Here is a 24,349-nt window from a genome sequence, read left to right as displayed (position 1 = left end):
ATAATAATATTGTTAATACCAAATTTGAGAAGATATTTTCTCATATTTTAAAGTAAAGCTGAAAAAAGAAAGATTCGAATAATAGTTTGATGAGAAAGGAAGTGAAATTTATAGCTTCTTTGAATAACCACCTGGAATAGAAGAAGTTGAAATCTCTGATTAAATTAACACCTGTCATAAAAATGCAGCAGTTACAACAATCAAAATTGAGAGATACCTACTATGTAGTATCTAGCAGCAAGTTAATTAACAAGTTCACATAGTCTAGAATGAGTGCCCTGTTGGAAATAAATTTGCAAGCAGGGTAAAAATTTAATTTTGATCTTTTCTTTAAGGAGGAGTTTTTTAATCAATATAAGGAATTCCCAACCTGTTGACAGGTATCTTTTGCAGAGTGCAAAGTTATTCAGCTACTGCATCTTGTTCCCCTCTAAGAGAAATTAGTTTTACATTTCCATACATTACTGTGAGATTGAACCTCATTCAGGAGTTACTCATTTAAGATTCAATTTCCCCTTTTCTATTTTGAAATTTAAACAAACCAGCTGAAGAGTTCTTTTTTCTATTTTCACTTCTTCCATTCCTATTATCTTTTCAGCACTCTTTCAAGTTCCAAATAATCCAATTATCTTTCTTGAACTCCTCAGTTTTTCATGAAGCCTCAGTTCAATGACAACTCTCTCACTAGTTAAGGCTTTTTGAGTAGATCAGATATTGTTTCCTTTTGTCATCTTTCAATCTTTCTGACAACTTCTTTACTTTCCTGGTTCAGGTTATGAAGTCATGCTCTTCCAAATTAGATCTCTCTAATATTACAGAAGATTTTCTGGTGACAGTACTAGAAGTTTCAGAGCTTTGAAATATTTCAGTGACAACATAAGCTTGGCTCCAAGTAAATCAGAGAATGGTTGACCATTACTAACTGAAAAAAAAAAAGAAAAAAAAAAAAAGAAAAAAGGCAAACCAAAAACACTAAAATTAGAAACCAAATCAAATCTTTACAGTGTGGGCTACTTTATACTATATAATAGAATTAGGGTTTGAGATTTTTTTTTATTTTTCTTTTTGAAACACTTCTGTTTAACAAACAAGTCACAGAAAAATAATTTCTGCTAATAAGCTGTCAATGATTCATAGGAGGAATCATAGGATGAGCACTTATCAGAAAAGTTAAAAGCATGTGTCATCCTTTTAAGGAACTAACATGTTACAGGGTAAAGATAATAGTGTTTAAACAGAATAAGGCACAAGTCCTTTACTAATAGTAATAACCACTTAACCAGATTTATTTTTTTCAGAATTGGCACTTGGCCAGAAAAATCATCAGAAAATATGCAAATAGTTCTCTATATTGAGTTTATTGCAGCCTTAATTAATGGAGTTTAATTAATTCAATTGCTAATGCTGTTCCAGTATGGATGAACATTCAAGAAGCTATGCTGTAGCTGCAATGTAATTTAGGCATTTAATCTGGGTTTATAAACTTGAAGAAGAAATATACCCTCTCAGCCCTTTGTCTTACATACGATCTGTAACACATTAAACTTGCAAAACTTTCAGAAGCAGGAAATGTATTTTACACTTCTTTGAAAATGACATGTAACTTGATGACACTTAAAATATCTGAAATATAATTGACATAATTTTGTTTCACCAGATGACAAAGTGATACAATTACATTTTTAAAAAGAAAATGAAAGCCACTATCAATACCAATTATGAGTTTTGCTTGCACTCACCGACTATCGCATCAAATTTAGAAGGTGCCTTAGTAACCAGAAATTTACCATATTGCAATAATATTCTAATTTACTGAAATGCTACACAGCATCTGCGTATACATTTCTGTGCTTAAGATTGTGCCATGCAATGAAGAAATAAACTGGAGAGATGCATGAACTTTTAAGTCTCAGAGCTGAGCATAAGCAGACAAAGGGCTTTTATTTTGTTTAGTTTTCTGAGGACCACTCTGACAGCAAAGATGTGCACTGAAACATTTTGATGAATTTTCTACTGAAACGAAAAAATTAATCATGGTGTTCATAGTCAGGTTTCTGGTTTGGTTCTCAAAGTTAAGAGACAATGTCTTCCACAAAATGAATGGAAAAAAATTGTTCCTTTTCAGAAGACAGTTTAGAGTTCAACTTAAATGCTCTAAGATAAACTAAATGCCTTAATCTAGTGGTGTAAACACTCCATTATGCTTTATGAGTTATTATGAAAGTAAAGGTCACTTGATTACAAATGTTAGAATTACAGTTCTGTGGAATTTCACATGACGGTATTTCTGACCTGCCCATTCGGAAATATAAGAACAAACGTAGTAAAGATTAACAGAGCATGTCTGCTTACTTATAGATTTTCATGAACAAGTTACCTAGTGGAACTGCAGGGTCTGCACACTGTTACAGCTCGTGCAGTCCAAAGAGAGGCACAGCATACAGAATCCTAGAATGTTTAGGTTGGAAAAGATGATTCTATGATTGTATGATTCTTTTGTCCAAGTAAGTACTTGGGCTTGAGTAAATTTTCCTGGGTTTATTAGATATTATGTTATACTGTACTATAGAAGGTATTCTATTAATAATAAATAAATAGATGTATGTAATTGATAAAGAATGTTTTAGAAAAAGGCCCTTTAAAGAAAAGGCTGAGGTATAAGGAGTCTGTATTTCATTACATTTCAACAATATATTACATTGGAATGTATTTTAGATGTGACAGTAGCAGAATTGTGGATGGGAGTAGAATTTTTTTCCATATAAAGATATTTCATGCCCAGAATAACACATTCTTATTGCTTGCAATAAGAGCTCTTATGACAAGTACAGAATTAAGCAATCCTACTCTGTAATTAAAGAATCATAGATGACATAGCATGGTGTTATTTTACAACACTATTTGTCTATAAACACCTTATTTCTGCTATAAGTAAACTAGAGAGAGAGGGTGCTGAAAAGAATAAGTGCACAGCACAATTCAGACCTGGACACAAATGCTCACGTGGAGAAGCTATAGTATGGAAGCATTTTCTTAGGCTGTGGTTTCAAATGATTTCCCAGATAACGCATATCTTCATAGCAAAATCAGATCTACAACTGCTACAAAGCGCATCAGTGCTGATTCTCTCTTTAGAGAGATAGGGAACTGAATGCTACAATTGGCAGTGACATCTGTTCCTAAAAGAACTAAGAACACTTATGCCTTAGAGGCAAATTAACAGGACAGTAAGGGAAAAGTAAGATAAATATTAAATTAATTTATTTTTTAAAAAAAAAACTTTGTCACCCTAATGTTTTAATTTCTTCTTTATTCATGCAACAAATATGCAGTGAAGTCTCCTGCTCTTGTATTTTTCATGTGGAAGCAGTAGGATTGCTTTCTGACATCAGATTTGTTCACTTCAGATGTTTAAGTACAGAAAGTACGATGAAAATCAAAAGAAAAGAAGGTATAAGAATTCTGCATCAAAATTTGAGCTGACATTTTTATGAACTTTTTAATGATACCATTAACATTATTGTCTGAAAATTCTTTTTAAAAAAGTTCAAAATAAAATTAACTGATGCTTTTAAAGTGTATAAACTTCTAGAGTTTAGATAAAAATATTATCAATAATTTATCATGATTTTTTCCTTAGGATAAACCTAACACAAAATAAATGTGTTATCTTTGGAGTGTTTCTAATGTAGATATACATTTAAAAAAAGAAGATTTAAAATTCTGTCAGTATTTTGGGACAACTTTTCCATTTACATCTATGGTGCAGATCTTAGTTAAGCAACTTACCCCATTAACTTTTAGACGTAACATGCAACTTATGGTCTATCTGATTCTAGTGGCCTGCTGCCAACCATCTAACAAAGAAAGCCTTTTTTATTATGCTTTTCAGGTAAGAATACAACATTAGAAAAGCAGAAGTACCAAAGAAGAATGACTCCTCCATACAGAATACTAGTAGTTACGTGTAGATAAAATCACCTTCAATTATTTTAACTTTTTTTTTTCCCCAAATTTTAAAGCATTTGACTAACTATCTTGCTCATGACATTATTATCAACTTATTCTCAAAGCTGTCTAAATTTTAGTTGAGTTTTACTTAAATGTCCTTATTGGCTAATGAAGAATTTTCTGCTAAGAATTGTTCAAAAAAGCAAATATCTTCCAAAATAAACTTCTAACAAATTATATTTTAAAAGAAAGAAATCCAATGCTGAGTAAGCAATTAACCCTCTGGTCCTATTGAAATAAAATTTTCATTATAATCACAGCTAAGTGGTTATAATGGTGGTGTTCTGGATAATGTCATTGACTGGCATATCTAGATTGCTTAATTCACAGACCTAAAAATGTTTACCTGTTTCCAAGCATTGTGTCACATCATTTGTGCTGAGCTTAGTGGGAACTACTGAATGCTTAACAGTATTAATAAATTATTATGGATCTAAGCATTTAAATATAAACTATTAACTTAACTTACCCATGAAAAACTGTCAAACTTTGGAAATCTGTTAAGATGACAAAATAAGTCTGTTCTTTGTTGTATGTCATGTATTATGAAGAGGCAGATTCTGATCATGAATAAACAACTCCACCTGTAGTCTCCTATTGACTTTTGAAGTGTTTTTAAGATGGCACATTGAACCTGTTCTTGCAGATCTTTGTATTGTAATAATATTTACACAAATGTTCTATCAAAGCTAGCACAAATCAAAGCCAAAATTCTATCAAATACCAAAGGCGAGCGGAAGGATTCAGCCATGTAGTTCTACAGGTATCAGTGTCCCTTATCAGTTGCTCCATTTTTATGAACTTTATAGATATTTCAAAGTCTGCTATTCTGTATTAATGCTTCAAAATTTAATTGAGTTGTAGTTTAGGAAAAGTACAAAGGAAGCAACAGCTTATAACCATGGAACTGCATTTAATTTGATACTTTAATGAGTGGTATATTAATTCCAACAGAACACTGTTTCAACTACACGGGATTACAGTTATCACTACTTGTCTAGACGTGGGATCAAAATGTGAAGCTTAAATTAGATTGCTTTAAGATTTGCTTTTGTCAGGATATTGAACTTAATGATATGACAGTCCAGTAGCTGAAGAATATAAGTTCACAAAGAAACCCTTAGAATCTCTTAGGAAATTTCTTTCAAGACTTGCAGTGCATATTATTTTTTTAATGAAAAATGACATTGAAAATATAAGAAAAATATTAATGTAAGGCTGTAATATAATTAAGATCTCAAATTAATCACTGCCGTAGTTTAACTTCAGTATGAGGCATGTATCACAATGATAAATTACAGTACCACAGGTTGACAAATGTGGCTTATTTAACAACATTATTCTGAAAGAAATAAATTACACAGAACATTGAAATAGTAAGTGGATTTTTTCCAGAATAAAAGAGAGACATTTTTTCTTCCAATAGTTAAATTTTCTTAAAGCAGAAGAAATGATAGGTTACTTATTTGGTTTTAACTTTCAAATAATGTCTTTTTAGCAGATTTTCAAACAAATTAATATATTAATATATAATTTTTGTCATGAACAATAATATGCATGGTTCTATGGCTCTCTAATCAATGAAATATTTTTATTTATTTTTTTTCCTAAGATTTATTGAAGACAATTTAGCACCCAACAAACAAGAACTGAAGTCCAACTGATAGTTGTGGTAGAATAAAACACCAAGTCTACAATCACGAACATGTGCACAAGGTTTATTTCCCACAAATAATGTGTTATTTCTCAAACTGAAGAACAAGGAAGAGAAATCTGTCTAGATGAATTTGTCACATATTCTAACTAAAATAGGATAGCAAATTCTTGGCAGCAGGAACAAGCCTTAACTGCACTTTTGTGTATTGTTAATAAAATAATACAGCCATCCATACTGAGCATCTGAGAGGTTAGATACCCCCTTCTGCATGGCAGAGTCCCCTGCCTGCAAGCCAGACCTATAGCCTTGGACAGCGTGCTTCTCGGAGCCCAAACCCATAATTTTGCAGAGTAATTGCTGTTTGTTCAGCTTCACAACTGCTACTTCATGCTGTTCACCCATGTGAGTCGTAATAAGGCGGCCAAGGGAAACCTTAAGAAAATCAAAGGTTGAATAGGGGGATTTTAAGGGCAGAGTGAGGGAGTTATGACCTCAGGTAGTGATGCTATCCCTCTCAATCCTTCTAGTTAGGAGAAAAGCTCAGTCTATGAGCCAGTCTATCTAGAAGACCAATGCCTACCCGAAAAATTTTCTTTAATGTTTTGGCCTGCTTAATCATAGTACCTTATCAGAAGATGGTGTAGGACTGCTGGAGAGAAAGAAAACCATCTTATCAAGGCAAAGAAGAGAGTAACTAAGTGGACTTGCTCGCCTCCAAAGGAAAACTTCTAAAAATAAAGTGGGGACAGGGACCTAACTATATTCAAACAGTTTCCTCCCAGTAATTGTTTTTTGGGGCAGACACCACTCCTGGACCAGTGAGTAGCAGCTGACACTCCCACCCACTCCAGTGGCTGGCACTGAGACCCCACTTGCTCCAAAAGCTGTCACATAGACATCACAACATGCACAAAATTATTAAAATGCAGAAGAACAACAAAAAGCAATTTGTGTTTTGTTCTAAATTACTTGATGCTAAGTCTTTAACAACTGATGTTAAACAGAAAGCATACTCTGAAGTGAGTGATTTTATTACAGTACTTAAGGACCTAGCATAAGAACCAACAGATGCTAATACCAAGGTCTCTGTAATTTAGCAGATAAAAGCAGAACAACAGCCAGTAACTGGAAGTTTAAAAAACAGATTTTAAAAGTCTTAACTTCAAAGTGAGACAGAGTTATCAATGGAATCAAAGAAAGTGATATTTTTTCTTAAATACTGATGTCTTGAAGAGCTGAATTTGTTTCCAGAAGTTGTTCCTTATCCAAATACAATTTAGTGATTGCAGTATCAAGAAAATACTGTGAATTTCAATAAAAATTAGCTAGATTAAGTTCACAGCTCTAACATGAAAAATTACTTTGCAATATGACCTAGCACCATGTTTTATAACTTGCATATTTATTTTTTTATTCCTTCTCTAAACTTTGCTTATGATTTGATAAGGTCTATTAATTTGCAACACTTGTTTCAAAATATTGCAAATTGTAACTTTCTCTTTGTTTACCCTATACCATGGTAGTTCAGAACTATTTACTGTGTTAATAAGTATCTTGAAGAATGGTACTATAAAGTCAAAACCTTATAGTCATCTTTCATATTTTCTATTTCCCTGAATATACAGAAATTTTATTTCTGCATGGCATGCTCTCTAGAGTAGATACAAGTCTATGAACAGGCATTGCTTGGAAGTTTTCCACCCACAGGTAGCATTCCAACACCAGAAGGATATACTAAAGAATTTTATGTGACTTCCTAGACAATGTGACAATACTTGTACTTTCATCCAAAAGAAAGAATCTCCAGCACCTTTTTCTTTCTTGTTATCCAACAGGTTGAATGCAAGTAAAAATTAAAAATTTAGATTTTCTTTTAATGTTTTCATGTTTTCTTGTTAGATGTAGTATGTTTCATTTTCAAAACAGGTGTTTCAATTATTTTTCTCTTCCCTTCCCTTCCCTTCCCTTCCCTTCCCTTCCCTTCCCTTCCCTTCCCTTCCCTTCCCTTCCCTTCCCTTCCCTTCCCTTCCCTTCCCTTCCCTTCCCTTCCCTTCCCTTCCCTTCCCTTCCCTTCCCTTCCCTTCCCTTCCCTTCCCTTCCCTTCCCTTCCCTTCCCTTCCCTTCCCTTCCCTTCCCTTCCCTTCCCTTCCCTTCCCTTCCCTTCCCTTCCCTTCCCTTCCCTTCCCTTCCCTTCCTGTGGTGGCCAAACTCATTTCTTATTCAGGGGTTGCTGAAGCAACCTAATGGCAGAGAGCAGCCATACCCACAGCAGCCATGGCAATATCTGAATTAAAAAAACCCCAAACTGTAGTATCTGTCAGGTAGCCTGGTGGCAACTTTACAGTTTAAAGGCTGTGGCTTTTATAACTCCATCCCGGCAAACATTTTTGAGTCAACCTTTTATAGAGACCACTCCAACACTAAACAATAATTCATTTTTACCTCTTTGATTTTTTATGTGAAGTTAGTAGTGATTTTATTAGCTTAATACAGGTAATACTTCATGAATATTACCTAAATCCAAAATTTAGATAATAAATCCTAATCCAAATGTGTAACTATATTTCTGAATTCTGATATTCAGGAAAGCTAAAAATATATCATCTTTTTTGTTCATATACTCTGTCTCTACACCAACTGCCAAAATTATTTTTAGCATACACATCCTGGCACTAAATCCTACTAGTATTTCTGATATACATGCTGCAATAATCCCTTACATTAGCTAGCAATTTTTCTTAATATTACTGAAAGAAATGCATGATAGGTCCCTAGAAGTAACTAGATAGAAATCTTATTCTGTTAATAAACACCATCTGCTCCCTTGTTTTCTGCCCCCTCTCCCATTATCCATAAAGATGAGATCAGTCTTGAAATTTTTAACATTGCTCTCAAACTCCTCTCTAAAACATTTCAGCAGAATTGCTGGATTCTTGTAACGCACTCCAGTACAAACATGAATACCATTTAATTATTTATACACCATCTAGTAATTCAGGTTTGTAATTCCACCTTAAAAACATTTGTAGCAGTACAAAAGAGATAAAATTATATTCCATAACATTATCATAAATAATTATAATTCCTGCCCAGGACATTCAAAGGTTTCACTGTAAGAATAATGTATATTTTCTTCCCCATGATCAACAGGAAAGCACAAAAAAGCCTATTGTATTTACCTTGAATAAAGATTGCCGTAAATTCTAGCAGTAAATTTGTTAATGAAGTCAATGGTTTTAATGAGGTCAACTACCTGTTTAATAGCTGTAAAATAACCCAGTAGGAATAAAAGGAAGACTGTTCAAAGCAGGACTAAGTTCACTGAAACCCCTTGCTCTATGGGCCAAGCTGCTATGTTGCTTTCTTTCTCAGCAGCTGTGTTTCCCTTCCCGTGCTCTCGAAGAATAAAGCTGTTTATGTATCTCAGGACAAGAGGAAATAGAAAAGTGCATTAAATTCTTCTATTTCAAAACCAAAATAATCATATCAGGAATAAGATAAAAGGTACACAATTATACTGTGACTTGGCCTAAATGATCAAATAAGGGATTAGGTACAGCATTTTTCCTTCATACATTAATATCCATCATGTTACGCAGACCCTGAAAGCTGCTAAAAAGAAAGAAAAGATGCCAGAAACCTCTCCAGAAAAAAACACAGGCATGGAATCTGTGGACTTGTAACTCCCCCATTCCTTGTTCCAGCCAGCAAAGCTGTGTCTCTAGACAGTGACAAAATGATAAATTGCTGCTGCTAATATGGTAGCTCAGTTTTTTCTTAAAATCTACCCTTAATTTTCAATTCATCCCACCATTTTCTATTCCCACTGTAAGTGAAGGCTTGTTCTTTTTGTTTCAGTTTTCTGTCATGAAATCCCTTTTCTCCAAGGTATTGTGCTATATAGAGAGGTACATTTCTCTATTTCTCAGATGCTTTCTTTCTCAAATAACAGAGAAACTGAACATAAAGAAGTATCTGCACAACTGCACAAAGCCAACCTAAATACGCCCCTTAACAGTGAGGTAAGAAAGAAAGTCAGAATGAGAAAAAGAAGGAGAGAAGCATGGAGGGGTGGATGGTACAGACAAAAGCCTGATATTGATAGTAGGAGGACAGAATGGGTATTTCTATGATCCATTGTGTGCTTAGTTTGACTGGATGTAATTCCAGGGGCTTGGCCCATGCACAGTAGTTCTATTGATGTTATAATTTTATACATTTTGATACACATTTTTATTCTCAGCAGACCAGAAAAATAATATGTTCTCTATGTTATGATCAAGAAAGTCTACAGCAGATTCATAGTTGTCACAGATACTGTCAGGTGCCCTGGAGTTTCTTAGCAACTTTCAGCTCTTTACAAATATTTTGAGAAGGATGGGAGGTCAAAGAAAGAGATGACGTTGATTTTTTTTCTTATTTGCGTTTTTTGGGGGGGATATTTTTTGTTTAAATATAGTGAACAGTACTACATCTAATCTAACCACCTGCCTATGTCCTTTATTTCCAAACATTTCAAAAGAAAGTAATTTAAATGATCACTGATTATAAAAGGCATGTTCCTTCTTTTTCAAATCACACCTGGATCTAATCCTTTCAGATATACATCCCTACTGCTCATCCTGCCCTCTTCTACTATCTCTGTCTATCATTTCACATTATTGTAATGATAGGCTGCAAATAATTTCTGTCTTAGGTTTCAAATTACAAATCCATAATGAAGCACTTAAGTATGTGGTCTGATATTTACAGGTACTAAGTATGCAGATGTTTCATCAGGAAGCTAAAAAGGTGCTATTGGGCAATCAAAATTCTTATAAATTGGATGCTAGGTAGAAGCAGACTGGAAAATGTTGATTGCAGGGTTATACACATTCAAAAAGTGTACAAGATCAGAAGTGGAGATTGCCCTGATGTGATTATCATTTAAATACGTTTATTCTCTGATGTCAAGGAATGATGCATGAAATGAATGTATGTAATGAGTTTTCATTTCTTTGCTAGCTGGCTAAAAAGACAGGTAGCTTCATACGAAGACAGAAAATCAGGAATCGGACGAAAATTTCTTTCATTGAATGAAGCAGATTTGAAACAGCTCTTAAAAACAGTAAATCTGGACAAAGTAAGGAAGACTCCGCTGAACTGAAACTCTAGAGTCTAGTCTAAATTCTTTCAGTATTCCTGATTTCAAAATAAAGCCTCAGATTCAAAAAAACGTGAGTATCAATTTCAAGGTAACATGTTTATGCTAATTTCTGTGTTCAAAGGTAGAATATCCCCACACTTATAAGTCATTAGGAAGCTTTATATCTATTAGTCAGCACATTATTTTAGCCTCGAAAGGAACTACACGACGAGACAGGCCTATGTGCAAACTGAACTCTATTGGTGATCTTCCATTTCAGGTTTAATCATTCTCTATCATAACTGAAATGCATAGTATACTGTTAGCATTAGTGCAAATCCTTTTGGCAAACAATGTATAAAGACAGAGCTGATACCACATATATAGTGAATTTTAATTTCCCAATTTGTGGTGCCAAATCAATAATAAAAAATGCTTCATATTTTTCTAATATGCATAAGACAAGTATATACTGTATTCTACATAGTTAATAATTCATAGGAATTTCTATATAAGTTTTTTGAAAAAATGCTGCTACTGAACACTTGAAAAAGTGACAGACTAGAGAGTAGCTAAAATCCAGCCAAAAAGCAAATGTTATACTTTATTTAAATTAACAGACTACAAAGTAGCTATAATCCAGCCAAAACCAGTTAGACATAGCCTGACTTTTTGCAAATTACCTCTTGCTTTTGTGCAAGCCAGAAGAATAGAGTGTGTGTAATTGCTTCATTTATTTTTTTACAATAATTCAAGGTACAAAGCCTGAAAATATGTTTTTCGTTTTGTATCTTTACTACATATAGGAGGGAATTTCTACATGGAGTAGTATTCTAATACATCATACCTGAAGACAAACTATGTCAGTGACTAAATACATTTTACTACAGAGTCATTCTGATCTGTATTTCTACGGCAGCCCTTATTGCATTAACAGTTTTTGGATATTTTGCTAGCTACCAAAGTGTTACTCAGATGGTTACTTTCTCAGACACCAGTTTCTGTTCAGGTGGGACTGGTCTTAGAGTTTCTCCAGACACGTTACTATAGCTCCTGGCCTCCTGACAGATACACTTAATGGAAGTAGAAAAATCAGATGCATTTACATCAGTTTTAAAAAATGGAGAGATCAACACTCCAAACAATAAAAGAAAGGAAAAAGAGAAAAAAAAAACCAGTTTCTGTTTACTGTTTACATCCTGTGAAAACATGTTAGAGTTCATAGTCTCAATGCCAAGAAATTGATTAAACAAAGCTGTCTGAATGATATATCCCAACTCTTCAAACATGACTAAAGTGAGTTTGGTCATAAACAAGATCCTTCCTGGAACATACAATACTATGAGCTCCTGGACTTCAGTAATATGTGTGTCTGCTCATTTACCTCAGTGTCTGTATGAAAACTGTAGACAGCTGTGAAAACTGCCATAAGGAAGTCATTTTGTGTCAGTTCACAGCACTGAGTCAGCATTTCTCCTATGCAAAAGTATGAGAAGGAACCCATCCATACGACTTGTGGATAAGAATACAAGTAGTTAGTGAAATTGAGGAGTAACTAGTTGTGTCTTTGCTTTAATTTGTATAAGCATACATTAGAAAGACCAGAAAGATTATGATTATGTATTTCAAAAGTGAAAGAATTTGTCATTATTAATGTAAATTTCCTAAAACATTTGTGTCTGTATGAGAATACAGATAATAAAGTTTTACGTATTTTGGCTTCACATGTAATTCTACGCATCTGAATGACTGCATGAAAACCAAACATTGTAAGTTGGATAAGGTTATAAATGTGTATTGGATAGGGTAATAAATGTGTATATTAGCACACATTTTTGTTGGACATTTGGTTTTATAATGTATAGGGATCAGAGAAAAAAATCCAGAATCTTTTATTAAGAATGTCTTACCTTCATAGTAAACTTTAAACCCATGAGCACTAACTGCAAAGTCACTTGTCAAGCGCAGTGAAAATACAGATTTTGTGCTTGTCACAGGTGGAGGAAGATGAAATCCTGTTAACCTAAGAAACAAAAAATAACTCATGGTTAATTGTCTGAAAAATCAAACTGTGTGTGACGTGTTGCTGTTGCAAAAAAATATTTCATCATGGAAACGGCAACTGTCTTAAAAGTATGTAGCTTATGTTGAGAAAACTATTTTTATATGATAGTTTAAGGAACAAATATAAAATTTTAGCAGCTTTCATGGGCACTGAACCAGGTAACATACATCAGTTTGAGAAAACAGTACTTAGTAGAAATTATAGTAATACACAGAAAATGGACTTTAAAATGGTCCAGACTGAAAAAAATAGATGAGAATAAAACCCACAAACCACCAGCCAATTTGCACTACTTAAGGTTATATGTTCAAACATCTATGTCATGATGTATTTTACATAGACTTTTGTTAAAATTTGTAGTGGAAGAATTTTCTGTAGTAATATAAAGTAAGAAAGGAGACCATGACTCAGTTTAATAAGAAAATTTTAGGATTATTTAAACATGTACTTTAGCCTCAGAGAAAATATTTCTTCTTTCAACTCAGAGGAAATTTAAAGAGCATCATTGTGAAATCAAACATCCATAAAGAAAGCTCACCTGCAAGAAGTTTCAAGATTGTTTGGTTGATTGGTTTGATTTTGTTTTATTAAAACTACTATGTCTGAGATGCAGATTAAAGGATATTTTTTTGTGCACTCACAGCAGTGCTAATGTGCTCTACTGATCTCAGCTCTACACATTCTTTTCATTTGATGTACACAGGATAGCACTTACTTTCACTCTTCTAGGAGAATAACCTCATCAGAGTTCATACCAGAATAACAAACATCATAGCATTTACTAGACAAAAATATGTAAACAAGTTGAATTATGTAGCTGTGGATGCTCACCAGAGAAATCTAGACATACCGTGGCAGTCCAGTTAGCCATGTGCGGCAAACTGTGTAGTGGGTAAGGATTATTTATTTTATTAATGATCAACGTTAAAATGTTTTCATGTGTTTGTAGCCTTGCCCTGTTTTTACTTATTACTTTGCATTTAGAATTGTAGAAAAATTAAGAAAAAAGAGACCTGACGAGATCAGATAATCCAGCCAAGAATTTGTTTTTTCTTTTTGTACTTACAGTCATTATCATTACTGCTATATTTGAAATGTGCACTTGCACAACCAACCTCCAAAATTCTTCACCACTTTGTTAAAAAACAATTGTAAAATAATAAATTATTAAATAAAATTCACAGAGATAATTTTTACTAGAAGAAGTGGTATATATTTTTAATTTTGCTTGATATAAGTACTGCAAACTGCAATGGTGTTTAATGTTGCTTTAAAACACTTTCTGCTGCTTGTATTTAGTTTTACTCTGCAATGAACTAATAATTTATGTCCTGCCATTACCAGTATTTCTATTCTCACCAGAAGGAAGGACAGAAACCCAGAATTTGAAAGGTCAGAAAATAATTTCCTGAAAAATTATTTTAATAGCTGTATTAACATTTATTTTAATGGTTTGTTTATTCCTAATGTTAAGATATCTTTAGATGAGTTCTAATATAGTGTACCAGTAATTTACCATAAGACTTACTTGCTATAGGTATTGTAAAATGTTTTATACTGTTCTCTGATGACTATCTACTTTGTATTCTTAACAGAAACTCTAAATTAATGGGTGTTATATTGTTGCCTTTTTCTTAAGCCATCTTTGGTAAAAAAACTCCCCACAATAGTCTGTCTCTTTTTTTCCAGGAAATATTAATTTATAATCCTATGTCCTTACTGTAACCATTGTTAAAGACATTGTTATAGTTGATGTACACTATTGTTTACAATCATGACAGGTATGAAAGACAAATAATAATATACTATTACTCACAGCATAATAAGCAGAAAATTGAAAAACATGAACAAAATTAGCAATGACATTTAAAGATGTGTATGGACAGATCTGTATATATGCAGCAAGTGATCATTGTGTGTATCCAGGAACTTATTCTTTGTTTTGTCATTGGCATTGTGATGAATAATGACATTAAAAAAAAAAGACTGGGTTAAAGAATTTCTATTAATATGCAAAGATGGAGAATTATTTACAGAATATTTAGGAAAGGAAATTCTTTATTTGATTATGAGAATATATTTTTGTTAAAAGACATTAGGAAAATGCTTAGCTCTCCTAAATGGACATATGCATAATTCTTTCATAAGTCAATATCAGTGCAATTTTCCCATTAGCTTATTCATAAACCAATAAATACATTAATTCATTGGTACGTATCACGACTTGAAAGTAAGCTGATCTAGCATAAAACCAAGCCAAGAATTTGAATAAAACTTTAATTTGCAGCACACAGCATGTCTGGCTGGTATCTATTCAGGTACTCGGTTTGAGGGAATTATTGGCATAAAGACATATCCAGCAAAAAAGATACATACTATTTAATTTTGTGAGTAGTACATATGCACAGCTAGATGGGTGGAGGATTTTTAAAATAAACACATATGTTACTACTGTGGCAAACATTACAACCTCTCACGCAAAACAGATCATTATTAGAGCTGTTTGATATGATTTAGTTTTCAAGGGTATGCTTTTTGTCACCATCATTATGCTGCATTTTCTCAGAAAGTTTCAGCTTGTTTCTTTAATTTGGTTTCTAGATTCACATTTATATTAAAAATCCACTAAAAATTTATTATAAAGTTTATTATAAAAATCCATTTTGTGGATGTGTAATTAATTACAATTTTTAATAAGTAAAAGTGCAACAACATGCAAATATCACCTGGTAAAATATCAACACTTCAGAGGAGAATGTAGGGCGATTTGCTCAGATATCTGGAATAATCCTATTATTCGTTGGCTACTATAGCAAATTGACCTCAGAGCTGAGGTCTCATTTGTATGTAAAACACATACAAATGTGTTTTCATTCACCCAGTTCTTATCTTTCCCTTTTTGGTTTTGTAATTGGCTTACTTAGTGTTCACATGTTTTTTTTGTTGCTCCTGCTGTCTTGGCAAGATTTTCAGGTACCACTTACCCATAGGAAACGGACACATTATGTGTCCACCTAGTAGACTTTGAAGTTGTGATTTTGATGTATGAAATCAGCCACATAGATGCCCAAAAACTAGAGATAGTTCTAGGAGAGCAGGACAATGTTGAAACATACCTTTATCCACTCAACTCTTAAAAGACCATCTGTTCTTCCTGAAAAACTTGTCTATAGGAATTCTGAAATTCCAGTAGTAAATATGGTGAAATTAAAGATTATAGCACATGTGGAGATAAAACATATATTTAGAATTTAGATATTATTTGTAAAATTATTATGCTTTGTCAAGTAGTTTTGGTAACATGAATTTGGCAATGTTTTTGTAATCACCTCAATGTATGAGAATGAATTGAGAACAGAAACACTTGGTAGCTGGGAGACAGAGAAAAAGGCATTTGAGATATTATTAAAGATATGCGTATAAGTAACCCCAAGAAGACCCAAGAATGAGGAGAAGAAAATCTCCATCATCATCATTGTACTTTTCGGCAAAGAATTCATCCCGCTGGTTGTTTACCATAACTACCCACTGGTGCCATCTTCACCCTCCCGAGGAAAACCAAAGCTGTTGAAGATCCAGGGGGACATCAGAAAGGTAAGAATACCATAAGAGAAAAGAGGTAGATTCCAGGAAGTGTCTGTACAGTTTTAGCTGTGTTATCAATGAGATTTGTCTGTAATACACAATTGTTAGTAATATTGTAAGTGGAGTAGTAATAACAACTATTATGTTATTTTTCAATTGTTAAAACTCGTTGGCAAAATGAGACGTTTTATTTGAGTCCTCCACTCAAGTCTGTCTCTGAGTACTCAGGAGGCAGAAAATTTCCCAATATACAAATAAAGTGACTAAAGGATGTCTGTTTGCAGCTGAGAGACTAGTTTTGCAGGAATCTGTGTCGAATGTGTGGAAGTTCTCTGACTCCGTCTTCATATCTTTTTTCAGTAATGGAAAGGTCAAATGGACTCTGCAACAAAACATTGTCTTATGTCTGCAGGAATTTCTAGGTATTCTGTCACCATTAGTTCAAATATAGTAAATACATCCTAAGAAATGTTGATTATGTCTGAATCTCTAGTAATATTTTTTTTTGTTTCGTAAGTGACTGAAAATTCCATAATAATTTTCCTTCAAACATGTCACTTACTGTGGGTGTCACTGTTTCTCTACTTCCTTTGAGTTACTATGTTTTGGCACATGCTACAATTTCACATAAAAATGTGCATACAAAAGTGAACAGTTGATTCTGTGTCTGTTTTCCTTTTGTTGAGTGGATTTTAAGACTGTTACTCCAAGAGTAATTATAATCTTTCTCGGTCTCTTTTTTTTTAACCACCTATAGCATAATTTTAAAATGACAAATCACCTTAGGTTTATGGTTTCCAAGCTTTTCAGCATTCTGATTGGAAATTTCAGGAGTTTAATAATCTTTTTTTTCTGTTTCTACTGTGATACTTAGGATAAAACTTTAGTCATTTGTCAAGTGAACTTTTAGCTGCATACTGGACTTCAGACTCACAAACCTTCAAGGAAAGACAAGCTCTCAACTGTAAGATCAAATTAGAGCAATCTTTTCATAACTGCGAAGTCAAAATGATGGAGAGCAGTCTTGATTAGTCATACAAAAGTGCTCCTGGATAAATTGTTTACTTGAGATTGCAGTGTGACAAATAAAATGACAGCAATCCCTCATTGCCTGTATATATTAGATAATTGCTGTTTGACAAAGCACTGATTACCCTTTTAAATATGTATTTTTTGGAAAACGTAATTTAAAAGCACACTTCCTCCCCTCCAGGTTCACAGAATTCTAGCTCTTCTACAATCTGTTACTGATTTCCAAAGAATCTACAGTTCATATAGAATTCTTCACTTTGGATTGGATAGTATACAAGGAGATTCACGAAAAGGTCTTTAAAGTGAATAGTAGTCTTTTACTTGATCTCATTAGCTCATAGGAATTTTGCAACAGGAAGAGATCTAGGCTAATCTGACAGGTGTAAGAAATGTTTGCATCTAATTTATGTAAAATAATGCAGAAATGTAAAATATGTCAGCATGTCAATTTATTATAAATTGGACATTAAGAATAGAGAATAGAGTCCATCTAGTCTCACTTCTACTTTCACCTCCTAAGAACAGTTTATTCTTAATGTGAAATGGAGATGATTATAGATTCTGTAAAAAGAAGAAGTCTAATATGCAAAATATCAAGCATAAAACAAAAGTAGGTGAAATGAACTTTTTTACACCTTCACTGAGAATCTTGCCCATAGATAAAGCCAAGCTTTTGGAAGACAGTAGCAATGTTATTCCATATTTAACTGTTTTCAGGAAATTGAAATATCTGATATATTAAAAACACAGATAAAATATTCCTAATTGTAGCTTTACTTTTATAATTTTAAGGTAACTTTTCGTTTCTTCCACTATGCACTTCTACCGATACATATGTAACTTTATAATATTCAGAGAATACTATTCTTTAAATTCATAGCACATAAAATAATGAAGCAGCATAACCAATGGATCTCTCCCATTAAAATAAATACAATCATCCTACCAGTTATGGCATTTGCTGCTATGTCCAGTACCTTATTGTACACTATTTATGCAGACACTAGCATTTAACACTTACCAAATAAATACAGCTTAAACTTAGTAAGGTACTGCTGAGGCTTGGTCTTGTTGGACTACATGCTGATGAATTCATAATTAACTGGTGAAGTCCTGTTTGTGTGTTTATGTATTCATACATACTTCTAATTCATTTTCTAAGTAGCAGATGATTAGATTTAACATCTGACTAGCCTGATGTTACATAGATTCAATTTAAAATTTAGTAACATCAGTTGTTTTTTTTTTTTCCTGCCAAAGTCCTGTTTAATATTTTTGCACTAGCTTTGATTACTGGGGGGCTGGGGACGTAGGGAATCATAGAAGTCTTCAGCAGAATGGATTGCTTATTTGTATTTTTTAAGATAAAAGCATGTTTTTCTCACACAATTTGCTACTGCATTTGCTGTGATCAGCATCTGGTTGACTGAAATAAAAGGCTTCTTCAGTGTTTTTTCTAGGCGCAGTTTTACTCTTGTCTTCTGAAGTTTTGTTTCTGAGGACCCTATGACCTTACTTCTACATGTCGTGACATTTTCTTATTTTGAATACCAAGACATTGGAGAGAAAATATAACTACTTAATAAAGTGTGAATTTTAAGTGTGGCATCCCAGATTTTGACTGCCATGTTAGAATTACATGTTTTCTTGTCAGTGTAAAATCTAGCATCTGTTTCCCTTTCAGTCTGTTTTATGGTCTTTTTTTCTGATGTCTTTTTCATAACAATTCATAAGAACAGTAAGCACCTCTGATCTCTGAACAGCAAACTAAGCATCTACCAGTAGAAAGTTCCGAACACCCTGAAAACCAGTAAAGTAGCAGCTGCAGTCAGTCATAAAAAGTAGTCAAAAGGAAAGCTAGGAAAGGCAAAGTAATGTGCTTTCAAAAATTAAAGTATGCATTTCGCTACCCAGTTCTTTGAATACATTATTGAATACATTATTAAAAGTTGAATACATTAGTAAAACATCAGTGGTCTTCTGGTTTTGAGGATTTAATAAATTTAATTACTCTAAAGAATGAAGTTACCTACATATATTTTTGCTTTTGAATGACAGCATGCACCTTTAAAGTAGTCCAGAACATATCAACACAATGCTTCTCCTTCCCTGAAACTGAATAGTCCATATTCCACAGATGAAGTCATACAGGTCATTTAGTCTGAAGTAAATCTCGTGCTATACCTGACCCCCAGGGATGTGGCCTTTGAGGACAAGGTTTGGTAAATATTTAGGCATGCTTTCCATAAAGCACAAGAGTGCTCAGTTCCCAGATGCAGGAAATCAGACAGAGAAGAGACAAGCATGGCTGAGTAGAGACCTGGTGGTCAAACTGAAGAGCAAGAGAGAATTGCACAAGCAGTGCAAGCAGGGACAGGGAACTTGTGAAGAATATAGGAACGCTGCCCGTTTGTGCAGGGATGGGGTCAGGAGAGCCAAGGCACAGCTGGAGCTGAACTTGGCGAGGGACGTGAAGACTAACAAGAAGGGCTTCTACAGGTATGTCAATCAGGAAAGGAAGCTTAGAAAGCATACCCCTTCTGATGAATGAAGATGGTGAGCTCGTATCAACAGATGAGGAGAAGAATGAAGTACTCAACAATGTTTTTGCCTGAGTCTTCACTGACAACTGCTTTCCTTACCCTTCTTGGGTCAATGGACAACATGATGGAGATGCACTGTAGGATAGGATGAGGTTTGTGATTGCCTGAGGAACCTAAACATTTATAAGCCTATGAGACTTGACGAAATGCATCTCAGAGTCCTGAAAGAATTAGCAGGTGTGGTTGCCAAACCACTCTCCCTGATATTTAAAAAGACAAGGCAGTCAGGAGAAGTCCCTGATGACTGGAAGAAGAGTTACATTGTCCCCATTTATAAAAAGTGCAGAATTGAGCACCATGGGAACTACTGATCTGTCAGCCTCACCTCTGTTTCTCGGAAGATGATGGGATAGTTCCTTCTAGAAGCTATGCTACAGCACGTAGAGGATGGGATGGTGATTAGAGGCAGTCAGGAAGGCTTCACCAGGGGCAAGTCCTGTATGACCAACCTAGTGTCTTTCTGTGATAGAGTAACCAGGGAAACCAACAACTAACAGGGGAAAACCAACGGATGTGATCTATCTAGATTTCTGTAAAGCCTTTTATACAGTCCTTCACAACATCCTTCTCTCTAAATTGGAGAGATATGGATTTGATGGGAGGACTGTTCAGTGGATAAGAAATTAATTTTATGGTCATATTCAGAGAGTAGTGGTCAATGGCTCAATGTCCAGATGGAGATCTGTGACAAGTGGTGTCCCTCCGAGGTCTGTACTGGGACCAGTGATGTTTAATATCTTCATCAGTGATATAGACAGCAAGATTGAGTGCAGTCTCAGCAAGTTTGCAGATGATACCAAGCTGAGTGGTACAATTGTCACCCCAGAAGGCTGGGATATCATCCAGAGTGAGCTGGACAAGCTGGATAAGTGGACCTATGTGAATCTCATGAAGTTCAACAAGGCCAGGTGCAAGGTTCTATGCCTGGATTGGGGCAATCTGCAGTTTCATTATAGGATGGGGAATGATGCGATTGAGAGCAGCCCTGCAGAGAAGGGCTGGGGGTGCTGATTCATGAGAAGCTTGACACAAACCAGCAATCCATACTTGCAACCCAGAAGGCCAACTCTGGAGTATTGTGTCCAGTTCTGCAGTCCTCGATATAAGAAAGATATAGAACTATTGGAATGGGTCCAGAGGAGGGCTACAAGGATCATCAGAGTGCTCGAGCACCTCCCATATGAGGACAGGCTGAGAGAGTTGGGGTTGTTCAGCCTGGAGAGGAGAAGGTTCCAAGGAGACCTTATAGAGGCCTTCCAGTACCTGAAGGGGTCATACAAGAAAGCTGGGTAGGGACTTTTTACAAAGGCCTGTAGTGATAGGATGAGGGGCAATGGCTATAAGTTGCAGAGAGGAAGTTTTAGACTAGACCTAAGGAGGAATTTCTTGACCATGAGGATGATGAGGGACTGGAACAGGTTGCCCAATGAAATTGTGGATGTCCCATCCCTGGAAGTGTTCAAGGCCAGGTTGGATGGGGCTTTGAGCAGCCTGATCCAGTGGGAGGCGTCCTTGTCCATGGCAGAGGGTGATTATTAAAGTCCCTTCCAACTCAAACCATTCTATGATTCTATGATGATTCTATGATTATATTAGATTTCTGTATTAAGTTCCACAGCCTAATCAGAGATTCAGCTTTAATCATTTTAGCATCTTTAGTGTCTCAATGTCCAGTGTAAACTAGATAGAGTTTTGGTCTTCCCATGCAGTTCACCAAAATTACATTGATCTTGCCAAGTAAATAAATAAAAAAATTGTCCCTGTAGAAACATATAAAACAATCACAGGAAAGTCACTGTAGAAAGATTGCTTGGATATCCTAAAATATTCATTCCACAACACAAGAAAACAGGGTAAATAAGGTTGGAAGGGATTTCAGGAGATCTCGATTCCAGTCTCTTGCTCAAAGCATGGACAGGTCTGAGGTCAGATCAGGTTGCTCAGGGCTTCATACAGTTGAGTCTTTAAAATCCACAAGGAGAAGGCCCAGCCTCTTTGGGCAGTCAGATCCAATGCTTAATTTTGTATGAGACGTACTATGTATGATTCAAATTGTTCTGTGTAATAATAGCCTCTTTCACCTAATCTAAGTAACATACCTAAGAGACTACAAATACCACAGGAGAGAGGTCTTTGCATTTCTAACATGTTTATCCTCAAAACACACGCTAAAGTCCAAAAGTGTTGTTCTCTCTGTGAAGAAACAGGTCTAAGGAATAGGAGACCAGGATTCAGATTTGTTTTAAAAGCCCTAATCACTGTAGGGAGACAGTTCTTTATAATAGTCAATTTAAATAAAATCACAGAAGCAAAGAATGGTTTGGATTGGAAGGGACCTTTAAAGGTCTACAAGCCCAACTACCCCTGCAGTGATCAGGGACATTTTCAACTAGACCAAGTTGCTTAGAGCCCAATACAGCCTGATGTTGGATGTTTCCAGGGGTGGCGTATCAATGGTGTCTCTGGGCAACCTCTTCCAGTGTCTCACCACCTTCACTGTAAAGAATTTCTTTCTTATATCTAGTCAGAATCTACCCTGTTTTAATTTAAAAGCATAACATCTTGTCCTATCGCTACAAGCCCTACTAAAAAATGTCTGTCCCCATCTTTATTACAAGCCCCTTTAAGTATTTAAAGGCCACTATAAGGTCTCCCTGGAGCTCTAGTTGAGGGGACGGACAACAAAACCGAGCTCAGAAGACAACACTAAAGAACAGAGTTTGCCAAAGTTGAAATGCACAATGTCTAATGTCAATCTACAAAACTGCCTGACGGTGAAATATAAATTTCACTAGAACAAATGGATTAATTTTGTTCCTTATCATCACTCCAGTAAAAATAAAATAATTCCCACATAAAAAAGCTATAAAACTTTGTTAGTAAATATTACTATTTATTTCTTGTACAGATCTTACAAGAGTATTTCTACATTCACAAAGACACCTTCCTTTCCTTAGTTTCCAATATACCTTCAGAGTGGGTTTTCTGAGATTTTCATTTTTAATTATTTTTATTTCTTCTTTATAAAGAAGAATGATAAAAACGAAGTTTCACACTAAAAAAAGGGGGGGGAGGGAGGTGTTTTTAATATTATCATACCAGAACAACTCTAAGAGTAAAATAATATTATTGACACTGTACATATGAATTTGAATTTCTGAAGATCTGAGAGTCTCATACCTAATCTGATGGATCATGTAAACAATATTTTTGTGATTATATATTTCTGACTGTTCTATTAACTGTCAGAGCAAGGTTTCCCTGTAACTCTTCAATGCTGAGGCCTTTTCTCAATATTCATATTCTATGTACCTACCTATGCATTCAGACTATGTCCAAATAACAATTTTCAAGAACACCGAAGGTTAAAAAGTCAAGGAGCAATTTTAAGTAATCCAAGAGAGGATCAAATATGCTCCAAAAGAAGTCTGATGGACTTCAAAATTGCTCATGATGGCAATCAAGTCACTACTTAGACTTATTAATGAAGTTTGGAGGGAAAAATAATGACTTATACTTCGCATTTCTGTCTTTTTGCAGATATGTTCTAACTATATTTCCAATATTGTATTAGAAAGTAGAATAGTCCAGAATAATTAAAACTGTAATAGATTCCTTTTTAATCCTTCCTTCTTCAGTATTTTCCATTGACCTCGTATATGTTTTCCTATAGTACTCAAATAATCAATCATCATCTATTCTAATTTAAAGAAAAGCTATTAATTCTTTAATAATAGAAAGAATTCTATGAAATTTAAAAATGACAAATTAAAACTGATAAGCTGAAGTTCAATTGCCTTGTTGAATTAGTTCTTTTACTAATCCAAGAGTTTAGAAGAATTCAGAAAAGGATTGAACATGTAGCTATGAGTAAATTCAGAGTTTAGCAGTGCATCACTGAAAGAATTGCTAGAGGTTTAGAAGGCATATGAAAATCTCACAGTTCAAGAAATCAATCGTCACACAGTGAGTTAAACTGAGGCTCTGTAATGCATGTATTTCATGTGTGCGTTGGGTGCATGTGTTAAGGTTTTGGTAGTGGGAGAGATTCTGTGAGGAGAGGAGAGGGGTTGCCCCATGCTGGACACAGCTGGTTTCAGCCAGCTCCACTACAGACCCACTGCGAGACAAAGCTGAGCTGGCAGTGCCTCTAGGAAAAAATATTTATGAAGGAGCAAAACACTGTTCAGTGAGGAGTGAGGAAAAATGTGTGAAAAACAGACCTGTAAACATGAAGGTCAGACAAAGAGGAGTAGGTCCTCCAGGCAATG

The 24,349-nt window shown here is 34.6% G+C and overlaps 1 protein-coding gene across 3 annotated transcripts in view; it reads right to left on the bottom strand.

Annotated features, from left to right (window-relative positions):
- Positions 1-24,349, bottom strand: part of CSMD3 (CUB and Sushi multiple domains 3) — a 610,540-nt gene that overhangs the window by 485,608 nt on the left and 100,583 nt on the right. For all 3 annotated transcript variants that reach the window (XM_054060149.1, XM_054060147.1, XM_054060148.1), the window contains exon 3: positions 12,704-12,816. In XM_054060149.1, the coding sequence (XP_053916124.1) occupies positions 12,704-12,816 (113 nt within the window). The remainder of the gene's footprint in view (positions 1-12,703; positions 12,817-24,349) is intronic.

This window comes from Cuculus canorus, chromosome 2 (assembly GCF_017976375.1).
Source record: "Cuculus canorus isolate bCucCan1 chromosome 2, bCucCan1.pri, whole genome shotgun sequence".
NCBI classification, from domain to species: Eukaryota; Metazoa; Chordata; class Aves; order Cuculiformes; family Cuculidae; genus Cuculus; species Cuculus canorus.
Note: the sequence above shows the minus strand (reverse complement) of the source record. Positions and strands in the feature narration are given on the sequence as shown.